Here is an 18135-nt window from a genome sequence, read left to right as displayed (position 1 = left end):
AAGGAGAGGACAGTGACGTCACAATGGAGCCACAGTTACAGCTACGGCACATGCTGAGTGAGAAGTTTCAACCATCTGGTCAATCGTTATTCATAGCGAGGTGTAAACAGTAAAACTTGCCGCCGGGCATGTGTTGCAGAAAAAGAGCGCGAGGATGCTAAGCTGCTAGCTCGGCTCATCCGAAACAAAGGTGTGGTGGTTAAAAGAAGGCACACGGCTGCTTTGTGAGGGGTTCAAAGACCACCTGAACTTCATGGACAGAGGATTTCCTTCTTCTATGACTTCCAATCCTCCGTTCAGGTAAAGTACAGAAACAATAACCACAGCTGCCTGAGCAGCCAATGTGCTGATCATCATCAAGCAAATGGCGATTTCCATCCACCCGGCGGTAAACTTGTTTGCACCGCCAGTGAAAGTTTTGCCTTTTGAAGTTCAGGTTTTCAGCGGCTTTATCGTTCGTCACAAAGTAACAAGGTTTCAGCGAGAAAGCCTCCAAATCAGACACTTTAATCATGCAGCACACAAAAATCCAAAAAACACTTAAAATGACTCTTTTAAATAATCCCAGTTTGCTCAAAAATCTAAGAGGTTTTTATAGAAATCACAAACTCAGGAGCTTAGCATAACAACACTCCACAGGATTCAGCAGACTCTGCTGGCTACAAATATGCATTCAGGTGAAGACGTCCAAAAAAGTTTCGTTCCCTGCTCCCTTATCCACAAACGGGTCATCACAGCATGTAGCTTCACACGTTTGTTTTTAGCATATTTTGACACCAGATGCCCCTCCTGAGGGATTTGTGTCTCCAGCTCATTGGTACAAATCATTTAGCACAAAGACAGTGCCAACCAGCCACGCCAGTGCTGTCTGTCAGCTGTAGGCTGCTGTAGAAATACACTGGATTTCTACAGCATCGGCTGATATATTTTATATTTATTTACATACTTTGAAATCTCTGGTTTTGGCTTCACCGTGTGCACAGCTGTGATGCTGCTCTGCTACATGTGCTGCTGGGAGCTGAAGCAGATCTGCCATTATCAGCTGATATATTGTTCTAATGCTTAGCAATAAAGAGTGTTTGCTTCTTTGCAAGTTTATTTGCCTGTATATATATATATATAGATAGATAGATAGATGTGTGTGTGTGTGTGTGTGTGTGTGTGTGTGTGTGTGTGTGTGTGTGTGTGTGTGTGTGTGTGTGTGTGTGTGTGTGTGTGTGTGTGTGTGTGTGTATTTTTTTCCAAAACTCCAATCTGGATCAAGCTGTTCTGAGATGCATAATCCAATATGTAGACACATTTAACCCCGAGGTCATCCTAACCTCAAATCTATGTTGTCAAAAAACTGGGAATCAGAAGACCGAGAACAGAGAAACTGTTTGTTTTCTCCAAAACGTAGAGGTTAGGGTTGTTTTGTATCACGGACGAACATTTTTGCTACAACCCTTCTTGAGTCTTTGAAAAAGAGGTCTTGGGCAGGGTCGTAGTTGGTAAGAATTTGTTGTTTTTTCACAGAGAGGTCATGGGGTCATTAGGTTAAGCCCTCTGTATATTTGGGGGATTTGGGAATCAGCTTACAAGGATTTTTCACTCATCATAAAAGCACAAATCATGCTAGGTCCATTGTGAAAGCCTAGTTTGAATTAACCTCAAGTTATACCGGCCTATTAGACATTAGGGTACTGAGATCTACACAAAAAGGAATTGAATTAAAGTTAAATGCATGAACAGGTTCAGATCTTAGCTAACAACCTCTGTCTCTGAAACTCCTGGTTGCAGCACTTCATGGTGCACAGTGTATTTATGCATTGCCGTGTGCACAAAGGCTCCTAACAGAAGAAAAAAAAGTCTAATGTAATTTTCCATTTCAAGGAGTGTGAAAACACACTAAAAGAAATCTTTTGTGTTGTGTACACGGGGTGACTGTCAAGTTTAGAGGTATTGGGGCACCTTGTGATCAGATCAGAGGCGTGGTGTCATATGTGTGGCTTCCTGCCTGATGAAGATTAAAAACCTCACATGTCAACACCTTGCACAATTACACGGCACTTTTTTTAAGGGCGGCATTTAAACCATTTTCCAGCTGCTGTCAAGTGACTGATTCACACATTTATTTTGGTCAAATGTGCAATATAAATAGCTCTGCTTGTTATGAAGAACATTTTTGCAGTGACTTGTCTCCCACAGCATGAGTGTGTGTGTCTGTGTGTGAGAGAGAGCGCTCCCTCCCTCCACCTCTGCCTGGCTGTCAGCTTGCCTCGACCACGTAGCAGCTTCCTGGCAGCGGCAGCAGCTTGTGTCTACTCTCCCTCTCTCTCTCTCTCTGACACACACACACACACACACACTCAGTGTCAGTAGCCTATGTAGAACCACGTAGCACCACCTTTGGATTTTAACCACCAACAGCACCAGCCCAAGCGGCAATGGATCTCTTTGAATTCGACTTTTTCAGAGACTGGGAGCTTGAACAACCATGGTAAGTCCTGTGCGCGCAGCTTTATATTCTTATGTGTGTGTGTGTGTGTGTGTGTGTGTGTGTGTGTGTGTGTGTGTTTATAAAATGCATGCATGTGTGTGTTTATTGTGGAGGGATGGCCGGACATGCTTTCTGGGGTATAAATAAAGATTCTTGTATTTTTGTCTGGAGATGCAGCCAAACTGAGTCCCGGAGAAATCGCGCACACCGTCTTTCTTTGTCACCGTAAAGCTGCCGTTGTTGCTGGAGATGAACCGGGAGGCATGCACACGCAGTCTGCACACACACACACACACACACTATAGGCAGCCAGTGCAACGCCGGCTTTTTACTGTTTCGTTGTGAAATTAAAAATAATAATAAATAAAAATAAAACGTTCGGCGTAAACGTGAGACCGGACACCGGGGAGTGTGGCGGAGCGCTGAGCAGGGAGGGATCGGATGAACGTGAATGAACTGCGTCCCCACAAGTTTGGGCAGTTTAGTGTTTGCTCCATTTCAGTCCCTAAAGAATCACGTGTCCTGGTGACATTTCAGTTCAGCTCACCTGGTGCAGCGCAGGTGTAAAGGCGCAGCGTCACATCCATGGAGGCATAGCGATGGAGTGATGACGCTCAGTCAGTGTTTGGCCGTGTGTTGACTGAGCATCACTGCAAAGTGGTTGTTACTGTAAACGCTTAAAGTAGATCATCCCCATCTTTAAATCCAGTACTGTTGACAGCATTGAGAGGTCTGTATCAGCCTCGTGTTGTTTGGCACACTTAGTCCTTTTTTTGTTGTTGTTGTTGATTCAAAGCTGAACTCATTAGTTGACAGTCAGGACGAACACTTGACTGTAATTTTAAAAGCAGTAAACATTCTTCTGGATCCATCCACTCTCACTGAAAATGATCCTTAGTGAAAATCAGCACATGAGTCGGCTGGTATCTGCTCGCTGTTTATATATCAGGACCTGATATCTATGGCAAGACATTAAATGGACTGGTTCTTATGTAGCACTCAAAGCACTTTGTTCTACATCTAAGTGCTTTCTTTCACACACACACACACACACACAGATGAATGCATCGAGAGAAAGTATCTTGCCTGAGGAGAATTTGGCACATAGACCGGAGCAGCCAAGGATCGAACCGCCAACCTTCATGAATAATAGATGACCTGCTCTACCTCCTGCCATCCTGTTAAAGTGCAGCACATGAGTGGCACAGTGGTGAAGCGGTTAATACTGCTGTCTCACAGCAGGAAGGTTCTGGGTTCGTCCCTTCCTGGGACCGTTCTGTTTGGAGTTTGCATGTACCATCTGTGTGGGAGCTTCCAAAGGCTTAAATGTTAGGTCAGACTAGAAAAGTGCATTGAGATGATGCTTTCTAACTTGAATAGATTAAGCGCTGCATAAAGTAGGTTCATTTCAGGACATGTTTGGAAAATGTTATAGTTCACCAATAAAGAAAAACATTTAAGATGATTAACTATATCTCTGCTGGTCATAGGGCGAGAAAAGGTGGAAATCATGGACAGGTCACCCATCACAGGGTTAACACAAGCGAAACTACAATTTACAATCTCCACCAGAACCTTCCTGCACTGAATCCCACACATTTATATTTTGAGGCTTATTTTTACTTTTTCATCCGTCTAAGACCGTTGACTTACTTCTGGATAGTCCGGTTGCTTATTTTGAAAATCCAGTTGCTGCTCCAGGCTTTACAGTACAGTGTTTCCACATAGGCGGGCTGGTCTGGTTGTTGTCGTGACAGTCCTCGAATGTGTCCGATTCCTCCTGGTGTCTGGAGATGTGCTGTGACTTGGAAGGCCACATAAAGCAGATCTTGCTGGGTTCCCAAAGACCACAAGGACTACTGTCACCAGCTGTAGTCCAAGACACTGGAACTGAAGTCTCCTGTTGCTCTATTGGATACTGTCACAAAGTATATATGGTATTATTTATGCATTAAAAGGCATGGGTGTGCAGTGCAGTATAATTGTATGGGAGACACCGTCTTTGTGTGAGGCGATCACTGCACCGCCACGCTGCCCCTTTATAAAACTCTAAAATCTGTATTTGCCTTTTGTAGGCAAACTATTAATCAGTATCAGTGGTACTATCATCTATAATGAAAGTCATTCTTGTGGATTCTGCTCCTCCTGCATGCCTCTGTGAAGTCATTTTCTATGCAGTAGAGGACATAAGAACAAAGAGCCACATGGGGAGAAGTGCTTTTTAAGGCTTTTAACACTATGGAGGCCTAAAAAGATGCTGGGGTTTTCAAAAAGATGATAGAGAGGCTGGAATCTGCAAGAAGTTAAACATAATTCAGTCTCTCAGCGTGATTTGGAATTTATTCTCGCACTCATTTGTGCAGAAACTGGGCGTGTGGAAAGTAATGGAGGGGCAATTTGAACATTTCAGAACACTTTGTCAGGCTCTGGTTGTACTGGTGGGCAGCTTCCTGTTGAGGTCACAGCCTCAACAGCAATTCATATTACAATTTTTTTTAATTCAAAGTATAATAATAATAATAATAATAAATAATTGCTCCACTTACCGATTCAGCAATCTGATGCAGAGTCATGTGCACAATCAGAAACAATGCAGGCAGAATGCTTTATACATGCCGTCATGTATGCATGTCATATCTATATAAATATATATATGATTTTATTCTTCTGTGAGGCTTTCTGGATTAACAGCATTTTTAAAATATCAGCTTTTATTAAAAGATTATCAAGTGTCTCACTTCATGCTGCATATTTCTTGTCTCTTGGTGGAAACATTCAGGAGGACTGTAGGAAGTAAGGTCTATATAACAGTCAGCCTTTCCAGTCTAACTGTGTATTACAGAGGGAGCACAATAACTTGGCAACCACGCTGCTGTTTTGAATGCGTATTCCAGCAGGGAGAGTCTGAGCGGGGAAAGTGACACACACTGCTGTCCCTCAGCAGCCACCGTGGAAGGGCCCTGGAGCAAGGTACTTAACCCCCCGCTGCTGGAGTGGAGCTGCTCAGGGCTCAACAACAAGCTCGGGGTGTCTACACATGTAACCCTCCCCCTGCCACCACTCCATCACGCCAGAGCTGTCAGGTGGTCCTGATGGGAAATTGGGCTCACACTGAAACGGCTTTTAGGCCAGAAAGAATATGAAGAAAATACAAGAAAATGTTTTTAGGAAACTGCAGAACAATGAAGGCAGCTTATGTGTGTCGATCAGCTTCTCCCTCATTTAGAATTAAACAGTCACAATCTGGAAACATCACGCCAGGTCTGTTTATGTAGCTGTAGCTGTCTGTTGGTGTATTACAGCCAGCAGGTGCCACCCTAGGGGTCTGGACTCATCCAAGTGCCCTTGAGGGAGTCACAAGAAGCTGGAAGAAAAATGCTTTCTTCTATAGCAAATCATATTAACGTGTCAGATGCGATCCTAATCTTTTATGTTTGTAGAAGAAGAAAAATGGAGCACTGGGGTCCACAGTGTAAGCAATGATTTTATTTATGAGAAGCCCTACGTAGGGTTGAAGCACCAGGATTTGCCAGTTATATATTTCCTTCGCAGTGCTGGTCATGTTGTTAAAGTGTGGGACTTTGGCAGGGCGTGTTAATTTCCTGCTTCTCACAGAAGTCAGTAGAGTTGGCTTATTTAAACCTGCAGATTGTCAGTATATTGAAGAATTTGAATCAAATCTTTATTTTGAACAATTTCTAATGAACATAAAAACTGAATGAACCTAAATAGAAAGGCGCCATATTCACATTTCCAATTCAAAAAGCAGCAGAAGGAAGCAAACGTTGAGTAATTCTCAGAGATTCTACATTAACAAACCGGTGGGAGCAGCACGCGCTATGCTAGCCCAGTATATTTAGCACGGGCCAGCATGTTAGCTCAAGAGTTTATCGGACAGGAAAACAGAGTCTTGCACACTTGCGTTTTTTTCCTGTAGTACTCGACATCAACTGCACAACAGGTCTCTGCCTCACTACGTTCACTAGCTGTACTGATAAGAATCTCAGGCACCATCAGTGTAGAAGTCTCAGCTCTAGCTCAACACAACACAACAGGAAGGAGACACTCCTCATGGAGCCGTTCAACCCTTTACAAGTACCGACTGTGATTCTCAAACAGGGAGGCCCCTAAATGATTAAAATAAAAGCAAAATGTAATGATAAAAATGGTCCTATATGTTTGTTCAATCACACCAGCCATCGTCAACATATTGCAACAGAAAATATTCAGGCTAATTATTTTTCATCATAAGCAAAACAGGCAGTGTTTTCCAATCAGTAGAAGTGCACAATCCATCCTGGTGTCTTGAAAAAGCCAAATCCCTTCATGTGTTAAATGTATTTATTTAAAAATAAGAGTGCGTATGAAATGTACCTGACATTTCAATGTCATCAGTTTGGAAGACACAAGATAATTCAAAATCAAGTTTAAAGGACTTAATCAATGTCAGATTGTCTAACAGCCTCTGAGATCTACGTAGATCTCTTTAACAATACCCCACCCACGTGCTCTTAGTTTGTTAACTCTTCAATTTATGAACTTATGACAGGTGGAAAACCATAGAAGACCTTAACCTGGTGAAGTCTAAGTCATCACAGGTGGTAACCATTATCCTTTATTTTGGAGATTTGGGGAAAAAAAATGTGAATAGCTTTCGATGAGAATGATTCTTTCCCTGATTTACAAGCCTTGGAAGAACAGGTTAATACAAAAAGATTCAGCTAGCCCTGGGTTAGAATTAGGGTTAGGGTTGGAGAGGGCTCATCACCAATGACGGCTTAGACCTCAGGGGGTTAAGTAAAGAGCATCTAAAAGCACCGTTAACAGAGTTTTTGCAGTCTTTTGTGTTGAGGCTACATGAGCGTGCCAAAGATCCAATTATTCCACAATCTGGCTTAAGGAAGATTGTGGAATAAATACGGTGTAATCAGAGGAGGGGATCACTGCAGCACCATTTCATTGGCCAACTGATCATTTGCCTTACACATGTTTTCCCCACTTTAAACATCCCAAACCCCAAACCACCTTAAATCAATAAAAACAGCTAAATAAATTCAGCTGAAATTCAATTGAAGCATATTTCAGTTGAGATTGGAGGCCGACTTTTTTATGCTTTTCCTGTCTGATATCGTCTCTTAACCGTCGGCTTGTACCAACATCTCTAAAGGCCGCTTTTGATGTTGCTGGCGACTCTGTGCTAATAAATGTTCAAATGGGCTCAGCTGTCCAAGATGATAACAAAGATAACGGCACCACTGGAAGATGAGAACCAGAATGCAGAGAGTTATTTTCAAATGGATCTTCCTCCTGAAATTTTACAATGGATTTTACAGGCATAAAAGACGACACGCACCTTCAATAGAAACCACGAAAATCACTCAGATTGGAGTTAAAAGTCTGTCACTTGCCATTGATGTGTGGCTGGTGTTTGACAGTAGATTTTCCCTTTAAGAAAAAAAAAAAGCCGAGAAAGAGAAAACAATCTTGAAGCTCCCCACGCCTTTGTTAAATCTGAACGAACACTGTAGGTCTCCTCCTCCTCCTCCTGAAGAAATACCCTTTCATCTCTTCTCCTCTTTGTTGCTCTTTCTCCCTCCTCCTCCCATCTTGCCTCTTGTTTCGTTCTCTCGCTTGGAGATCTGAAGGCTTTTGTATGATTGTAATATGGCTTGCATTGAGCGTTGCGTGCTCCTCACTGTAATTGCCCATCATGTAGCCGGCTAATCATGGCAGTGGAATCTGAGGGAGATCGCTTTAAATGTTAATTGACGCTGATGGTGATTGGTTGAACCATTTAAGTAGTTAATTAGAGAATTGATTACACATATCCTCAGCATGCAATGATAAGTTTCCAGCTGCGTGTTTTGGAGCCTAAAAGTTCACATCTGCGGGAAGAAACACCGATTATTCTTCTTTTTTTATTATTGTTGTTTAAATGCTGGAAGACAAAGAAAAGATTGTTGTTCAAAGGTGTAATCAAAGCTCTCTTTTCAGAACAATCCGGGGGAATACACCATGGCTGTCCCAAATATCGTGTTTCTCTTTTTTTGTAATAACAACCAAATTATTGAGTCTTCAGCTGGGCGGGGAGGGGGATGACTCTGTAAAGTAATTTGTCTTTTGCATTTAATCATTAAAGATCTTTTTACAGCTACAGCTAATTTTATTTAATATCACCATTCATGTAAAGTTAAATTAAACAGGTTTGCTGATAGTCAAACTGCGGGGCTGTAAAATGAAGCCAACACAACACAAAAGCATGTCAGTCCACATAGGCTCGCATGCTTAAATCCCCTCTTTACATCAGAATTAAACATGTTTATAATGTGATATAAGTTGGATACTTCCCTGTTCCCTGTTTATGATAACTGTGTGTGTTTGTGTGTTTGTGTGTTTGTGCACGTGTTGGGGGTGGGGGTGTTGTTTACATCTCCATTTTAAGTTACATGAAGGTTTACGCCTGTTTGTTATCAACCACCTGTGCTGACTGACAAATGGTTATTGGTATAGACGAGTGGCCTGTGGTGACTTTTACAGGAGGGTTGAACATTTTAATGCCTTAATATTATTTAGCTGCAGGTTAAACTCACCGGGCAAGCACTGCTTTCCTTGCTTGCCCACTGAGATCCAGACTGATCCATCTAACACTGATGACAGAAATTATATGTTTATTCTATTTATTTGTTAAAAATAATTAGAGGTTGTCTGTACCTATATGATGCACCAACTGTATGGATGCACAATTCAGTTCACCAGCCTAATTAACATGAGCTGATTACCTCCCCACTCCACCGTCTCATCCAAAATATCATCGCTTATTATTCCAAAACTTCTAAAACTTGAAAAGTGGCACAAATGCTGAACTCAAGGCTTTAAACCAGTTGTTTACAAACTAATGGGTGATGTCATGGTGGCCATGTCCATCTTTAATGTACAGTCTATGTTATTATTTCAGCTATTTTATCACAAAGTGATGAATGGTATTCGGTAATTTCGGCACTTTTCTAGTCTTACTGACTATTGAGGGATTACAAAGATTATAAGTAGCATTCCTACAATCACACACACACATTCACATGGCAGTTTATTCTATTAACTTAAAATGCTTTATCTCTCACACATACATGCACAGAGAGACAGACTGAGGAGTGAATCAGAGACAATTTGGGGGTTTAATAACTTGGCCAAGGAGGCTGTGAGTAATTCCTTGTCCTTGTGTGTCGTAGTGGAGTAGTGGCAACTGTTTGTCCACAAAGGTGCTAGATTTGTGAATTCCAAAAAACTGAATCCCACAGTAGATGATTAAATACCCACCAAGCCATCAAATATTCAGAAAGTTGAATACTCAGGTCCGGCTCTTGAAAACCTACAAGAAGCGGTGATGGAATCTTTGGGGAAAGGAGGTGACAGAGTCAATGCATTCGATGTTCATTCTCACAGTCTGGTATTCAATCTGCCCATCAATCCTCCCAAGCTCTCAGTCAGCTCACTCACACGTGCAAGCTCAATAAGCGCAAAATCATTCATCACACACTGAAATTTCCATCCTTGCTGTGTGATCAGCCTAGGCTTGCCAAACCAGCTCCACTTGATGATACTTCACACCCACATCATCAGCAACTCAGAGGCTGTGAAAGGAAGCTGTGTCTCATCCCAAACTGCCAAGAACTCACAAACAAATGCTTCAAACCTGACAGCAGATAACACTGAAGGAAATCTTCTAACTGGGAAAAAGAATCCATTTTATCCCATACTGGCAGTACAGTTATCCCACAGGGCTGTGAAGCGCCAACTCTGTCAGCAGGTGTGAAGAAGCTGGTAAAAGTAGCCAGATCACCTGGACTCCATCTGGGAGGAACCAGTCACTGTCCGTGGTGCTGAAAAAACAAACAAACAAAGAAATAAACACTCAAAGCATCAATTTTTGTTTTAGCTTTATTATTTTTTTATTCAAAGCTACACAAAAAACCAAATACCCTCATGCAAGTCAAGATCAAATCTAAGGTTCACAACAAATCTTCTCTGATAATAAAAGCAGAGATGAAGAAAAAGGAGGCAACTCAAGGTTATAAAAGGAAACTTTGCTTTTTCAAAAGTGTTTTATAAATTTTACTCAAACCATAAATAAGGCAGCATTAATTTCATTAACAATCTACCAATCAAATAATCTGTTTTATATGGGATAATGTCAATGTCAGTTTTATTTCTACAGCACGTTTAAAATCAACAAAGACATCACAGTTAGTGAACAAGAGAAAACAAAAGAAAGGTACAAAACTGTCACTAGTACTTAATATTAACATTATTAATATTACTCAGAATTAATTATTATTAAAAAATATTGACGATAAACAAGCACTCCCTCCTGGCTGAAGACTTGTCAAATATTATTACTTCTATAGTTATTTATCAAAATATTTACCATGACCTGATAATGACGAGTGCTGGAGGACTTTTTCGAACACCTTAACACTGTGAAAACACACATAAAACTGTATTACTGGCAAATATTATAAAACATATTCTGCAAAAATGTTCCTCATCTGTGTTACATGGATCAATATTACTCCTGCAGATGTTTAAAGCTGAGCTAATCTTAAATACATTTTATTCTGTTGTAATTCTCCAGCATAGCAGCAGAAATACAGGTTTTTGTCTTTAGAACTAACTTCTCTGTCATTAAAGTGTGTGTGTGTGTGTGTGCGTGTGCGTGTGCGTGTGCGTGTGTGTGCGTGTGCGTGTGTGTGTGTGTATTGGGGGTGGGCGGCACCTTTTATCAAGGCTTATCAGAGATAGTTGCTTAGACTGACAGGGGGAATCGCTAGGAATTCAAAAACCTGCAGAAAAATATTCAACAATACACGTGAAATGTTCCCAAAGCTTGCAACCATGTAGAACAATCTGCTCTTCTTTTAGCTATTTTTTGGTCTCCACCTACTAAACGCTGCAAATGAAGCATGTGATTGACCAGAGGCTGAACCAAAAAGTTAAAACAACCCAAGAATGAGCTTAAAAACCCTCAAATGTTCTTCAAAGTTCTGCAGAAGTCATACTTCTTTGTGGGTCTCATGGAAACAATTGAAATTTTTCACTATACGCAGGGCCATTAAGAAGCACTGCTGATCAAATATGTTTGATTAGAGCTGTTATAAGACATTGTTTCCAGATTTGAAAGAACTTGTCGGATTTGATGTACACCAGAAATCTTACTACATTTCTGCCAAAGAGTAAATTGTGAGGAGTTGATCCATTGGAGACTTTGATGTAAAATTGTACAGATGTGTCTTTGTGGCTGTGTTTACATTTCAACAAGGAAGCAATAATCAGAATCTCCAAATTAACTCGAAATATTGTCTTAGCTTAGCTTTCAGGATTTAGTGCTCCACACTGCGAGCTGTAAACAGATAATACAACATATGTGATGTATTAGGATCCAAAATGATAACATAAAGCTACATTAACTGAAGAGTTCAAGTGTTTTTACTTATGTTTCAGATATTATTATCACTTACTACTCACAGTTTACACTCTATTTTAGTCTTTAAAGATCTTACAGCCTTGAAAAACGACGCTGCTGTTTTTCATTGAAGTACTGAAAGAGAAAACTTAATTGCATGATTCTTAAGAAACATAATTAAGTTGATGAAGCCTTTGAATTAACAGTTTGACACACAATCCAATTATGTTATCACATTACAGAACTCGTACAAAGACAGAGGTCAGCTGTTGAAACTTTACTAGCAGGTAAACTGAGGCTTAGTTGAGGGTTGGAGTAAAGACATTTTAGGATTTGCACACGCTCCATATAAAGAGCTAAACCATCTGTTCACTTTCTTTAGTGCCTTATAAGAAAATTAAGAGTAACCATCTGGATGGGATATAAAAATCCTCAGCAGAACATTTATCTTTATCAGTGTAAGCATACTATTGGCCTCCCTTTACTGCTGCGCACTCTATTTTGTACGATGCCACAGAAAATTAGCCCAAAGGACGCCATACTCAGTAAAGTGCACAAACTTTTTTTTTCAATTGCATCAAATCTTTGAATAAATCCAATAAGTGTTCAGCTGTGGAGTGAAAAATTACATTGAGACCCCTCCAAACCTTTTTAGTCAGTTATCATAAATAAAGAGAGTTCACACAACAAATTACCACGACAAGCCTCAGATGGTAACACCCAAAAGGCACTGAGTGGCTCAGTGAGGTGCGGTAAAGTCACTCATGAGTGCAGCCGAAGTACTTAGACGGAGATATCTCTCTCTGAGCGGCAATATCGTTATTAAAAAAAGCAAACAGTGTTAACATGTAGGTGAAGAGGCTTATGAAATAAACAGGTAGTTTCACATCGTTCTGTTAATGCTGCGCCAAAATCACAATTGCCAATACTAAAAGCCCCGTAACTGTTAATTAGACTATAAAGCTGAGCATAACTGTACAGAACTGAAACAAATCTCTCCCCTGGGATCAGATCTGTTGTGCTGTAGCTGCTCTTCTGTTATCGGCATAGTCATTGTCTTAGAGTGTTTCCCACCTCTTAATGCTCGTACTTACCTACGTTTCTATTGCCACGAGTCGTTTTTTATGTCTTTTTAAAGATGAGTTTTGTGGTAGTTTCTTTATCAGACAACGCACAGAGGAGAGATAAAGGAAGCATGAGCTGCAGCGGAATTTCTGAAACACATCTAAGCAGGGGAGCATAACTCATCAGGAAATAACCTGAGTGTTGCATATATCTGAAAACTGTGGCATAGCACTTTGTGGTTCTATAAAGTGTACGTGTTTATTTAGTAATGACTTTATTTAATTAGCTCACTATTTGCTTAAGATAATATTCATTTATTTGGTGGAATGGGTCAGATTAGTTAGAGAGCTTGCTTGAAATTACATCCCCCAGTTTGTTGTTAAAGCTAATTAAGAATTTGTTTAATTAGTTGATCAAGTATTTGCTTGGAGTAACGTTCACTAATTTGTTGGGAAATTCTCATTAGTAATTATTGGAATTAGTAAGTAGTGTTTGCTCCGTAACACTAATTCAGACAGGAGAATGATGTGTCATGATAGCAGGAAATTATTGTTATTACGTTACATTATCAGGAATATGTGATAACATTGACTTATTAGTTATAACTTGGAGTACACGCTTAACCTGAGCTTAACATTTTATGTAGAGAGCGACTCATTCAGCGCTACAACAACAGTCTCTGCTACTAATTAAATTCATCTGAACTGTTTTGGCAGGAGTTCCTTGTTTTGAAGGAATTTTGTAGATGTGTCTGGTTCTCAAAGTATCAATAATTCATTCATTCATTTATTCATGTTGTGAGCAGTTTTGTGTATGGTCATCAGAGTACTCCGTCTCTATGATGATGCAGAAGGAAGCAGGATGTAAGCGTTAGCTCTGTCCACAATCGCTCACTCATGCTTACTACATATTTAATTCAGTTTATTTATATTGTGCCAAATTACAACAGTTGCCTCAAGGCTCTTTATATTGTTATGTAAAGACCCGACAATAATGCAGAGAAAACAGAGAAAGCCCCGGCAATCCAATGACTCTTTATGTTAAAGTACTTGGTGACCGTGGGAAGGAAAAACTCCCTTATAACAGGAAGAAACATCCGGCATAGTGGACTAAATAATGAGTTTGCCATTTTTTAGCACTGCCAAATGGATTTAATATACCCTGTACAGACTGTTCAGAGTATCCTACATTACCTCTCACTGCTCAAGAACAGAAGACCTTTGGGCGTTTCACTAGAGTTTCAAAAAAGAGAAAATATGCTCAGTACAATATGTATTTGTTACAGAAATATTAAAAATAAATGTTTGTAGTGGTGGATGCTATGCTTAAAAATTTGTATCATGATATGTGACTGTATTATTATTTACTATTTATTATTTCTGTATTTATAAAATTTTCCTATAAATATTGATTTGCTCTCCTGATATTTAGACTGTAGTATTGATATTTTAACCTTTGCCTAAGATGTGTTATTTATTTACAAATAACACATTTTAATATTAAGGTTTTAAAAAGAAAAGAACAATAATAATAATAATAATAATACATTTTATTTATAGGCGCCTTTCAGACCCTCAAGGTCACCTTACAGTAACACGTAAACAATACCATAAAAAACATAAGAAAAATGTATATATAGCAAACATGGTAAGATAAAATTTAGACATAAACAGTCATAAAAGTATAAAAGCAAATATAAAAACTGAGCAAGGTAAAAATGGCCTAAGACAGATCAGGTTTATGCAATTCTAAATAGATGAATTTTGAGACGTGATTTAAAAGTGGTGAGACAGTGTGTGGTCCAGAGAACAAGTGGAAGTGCATCCAAAGTCTCGAGGCAGAACAACTAAAGGCTCTGAGTCCCATGGTAGTCAGGCGAACAGGTGGAACTGACAGAAGGGAAGCTGAAGAGGAGCGGAGTGTAAGAAGGGGTGAGTATGTATGGAGAAGATCGGATAAATATGGAGGAGCGAGGTTATGAAGCGCTTTGAAAGTGAGAAGCAGGATCTTGAAATTGACACGGAGGTGAACTGGGAGCCAATGGAGCTGTTTAAGAACAGGTGTTATATGTTCAGTGGATCTAGTTCTGGAAATAATACGAGCAGCTGTATTTTGAACTAACTGCAATTTATGGAGGGATTTATGAGGTAAACCATAGAGAAGAGAATTACAGTAATCCAGACGAGATGTGACAAGAGCATTGACAAGTATGGCGGTACTGTGTGGTGTGAGTGAGGGACGAAGACGGTTAATATTACGGAGATGAAAGTAGGAAGACCGAGTGATATTATTTATATGTGCTGTGAAGGACAGAGTGCTGTCGAGGATGACACCAAGACTCTTAACCTGAGGGGAGGGTGTGACAACAGAGTTATCAATGGATAACGAAAGACTGGTTGGAACTGTAGTCAGTTTTGATCTGGTGCCTATTAAAATGAATTCTGTTTTATTGCCATTAAGTTTAAGAAAGTTGTGAGTAAACCAGACCTTGATTTCACTTAAACAGTCAGAAATGGATGTGGGTGGGAGAGTAGCTGTGGGTTTGGAGGATAGGTAGAGCTGGGTGTCATCTGCGTAGCAGTGAAACTGGATGTTATGCTTCCTAAAAATATTACCTAGGGGTAGGAGATAGATGATAAAAAGTAAAGGACCCAGGACAGAGCCTTGGGGTACACCGGAATTAACTGGAGTAGATACTGATCTGTGAGGGAGTAATTGAACAAACTGTGAGCGGCCAGAGAGATAAGAAGTAAACCAGGCAAGTGCTGTACCATTGATGCCAATAGATGCTAATCTGTGAAGGAGGATGCGGTGGGAGATAGTATCAAAAGCTGCTGTAAGGTCAAGGAGAATGAGGATGGATATAAGTCCAGAATCAGCTGCAAGCAAAAGATCATTGGTGATTTTTACTAGAGCTGTTTCTGTACTGTGACATGAACGGAAGCCAGACTGAAACTGTTCGTACAAGTTATTTCCAGTAAGATGACGATGAACCTGTGCAGCCACTATCTTTACAAGAATTTTTGCTAGGAAAGGGAGATTTGAAATTGGCCTGAAATTATTTAGATTGGAGGGATCTGAACCATTCTTTTTCAGTATTGGGGTTATTATTGCAGTTTTAAGAGAAGAAGGAACAGAACCAGATATAAGAGAGGAGTGTACGATATTAGCAATCAGTGGGGCAAGAGACGGGAATGAGAGTTTAACAAGATTTGTTGGCAGTGGATCAAGTTTACACGATGATGACTTTAAGTTAGTAATTATGGAAGATAGCTGAGTTATTGTGGGAAGTTCAAAATTGGATAGAGAGGATGACAGTTGAGAAGGACAAAAAATGCAGATAGAACAATTGACCATTTCAAGGACGAGGGCAATTGTTGATGAAGATTCTCAATCTTGGTGTAAAAAAAGTCCATAAATTTGTTGCAAACTGCGGCAGAGTGTGTATGTATGGCAAAGGTATCTGGGGGTTTAACAATATTATGCAATGTAGAAAACAAAGTGCGAGTGTTTCCTTCAGCGGATTCAATAACAGAGGAGTAGTAAGCAGATTTAGCATGATGAATAGCTTCTTTATAGTGTTGTATATGACTGAGATACATGTCCTTGTGAATAGTAAGACCTGTTTTCCTGGAGAGACGTTCCAGGCGGCGTCCAGTAGCTTTAAGTTGGCGAAGTTCAGATGAGTACCATGGCGCAGAGCGAGAGAAAGAAACAGTTCGAGTTTTTTGGGGAGCCAAGGTATCTAAGAGGTTGATAAGTTCATTGTTATAGTGAGATACCAGGTCGTCTATGGAAGCTGAGGCATCAATGGTAGGTAAATTATTAATGCCATGGGAAAGAGCTGATAGATCAATGCCCCTAATATTTCTAAAAGTAATTGAGCGGTTTTGTTTATTTTTGTATAGTGGGAGACTAGCACTGAATAAAACTAATTTATGGTCTGAAAAAGGCATGTCCAATACAGCAATTCTTAGGGGTGACACCAATACAGCAAACAAGATCCAAAATGTGTCCTTTGGAGTGTGTGGGAACGTCCATGTATTGGTGTAAGCCAAAATTGTCCAGACAGGATATAAAATCTCTTGTGGCTGAATTTGATGTGTTGTCCATGTGGATGTTAAATAACATAAAACCAAAACAAACCCAAATAATTTTCTTAATTAAGCTCCGTTAATGTTTGACAGCAGAGATATGAAGTGTGGCTTTGAAACAATCTTCATGTGTTTGATTCTTCTGCATAAGTCAGAATATGTAAAAAAAGTGAAACTTCCAATCTGCACATATGGCTCCTTAACCGAATAGCATCAGCAAGGATTTTTTGTTTGTTTGAGCTCACAAAATAATCTTCTACACATAAATCCCTCTACAGGTTTATCAGTCAGTGAGGGATTTCTGACACAATCATGGATGCTCCCTCTCAGTCGAGTTAGCTGTTAGCTAGCTGCACACTTCCATTGGTTAGACAAAAAGCATTGTAGACCAGAGAAAATCCACAAATTAGGTTTGTTGGTGAATTGTCCCTTTAATAATGCATAAAGGGGAAATTGTACTACCTCTATCTACAGTATCTTTTACAGTTTTCCATGGCTGGACCTTCTTTAAAACTAAATTAAACCACATATGCAATAAAAGTCGTGACTGGGCAAGGCATATCAGTAGAAGTGTGTGCGTGTGTGTGTGTGTGTGTGTGTGTGTGTGTGTGTGAGAGAGAGAGAGAGAGAGAGAGAGAGAGAGAGAGAGAGAGAGAGAGAGAGAGAGAGAGAGAGAGAGTGTTTGTAGGGTTTATAAAAAGAGAGAGCACAAGAGAACGAGAGACTTGGCAGTCAACGCCAGGTAGCTTCTGCCCTTGTGCCCCCAAGATACCAAGACAATACACACACACATACACACGCCAGGTCCCGGGGTTGGCACAGCCATCTGCCAAGAGGAGCATGGTGCTGAGGAATGATAACACACACACGCGCACACACACGCACACACACACACACACACACTCTTTCTTTGCAGGCACACACTCAGTCTGCCTTGAACCCAGTGCTCTAGTAGTTCTCTGCTCTGCTGTAGTTGGCACTTGTGATACTGCTGATACCCATTTTGTGTCTGTCCAAATGTCCGTGCGAGTATTTTATGG

The 18135-nt window shown here is 40.2% G+C and overlaps 1 protein-coding gene across 2 annotated transcripts in view; it reads left to right on the top strand.

Annotated features, from left to right (window-relative positions):
- The first annotated feature begins 2309 nt into the window (after positions 1-2309).
- Positions 2310-18135, top strand: part of aff2 (AF4/FMR2 family, member 2) — a 188057-nt gene continuing 172231 nt past the window's right edge. For both annotated transcript variants that reach the window (XM_063499843.1, XM_063499837.1), the window contains exon 1: positions 2310-2479. In XM_063499843.1, the coding sequence (XP_063355913.1) occupies positions 2427-2479 (53 nt within the window). In that variant the 5' untranslated portion in view covers positions 2310-2426. The remainder of the gene's footprint in view (positions 2480-18135) is intronic.

This window comes from Pelmatolapia mariae, linkage group LG2 (genome assembly GCF_036321145.2).
Source record: "Pelmatolapia mariae isolate MD_Pm_ZW linkage group LG2, Pm_UMD_F_2, whole genome shotgun sequence".
Taxonomy (NCBI): Eukaryota; Metazoa; Chordata; class Actinopteri; order Cichliformes; family Cichlidae; genus Pelmatolapia; species Pelmatolapia mariae.
The sequence above is the reverse complement of the archived record's forward strand: the minus strand, read 5'-3'. Positions and strand labels throughout refer to the sequence as shown.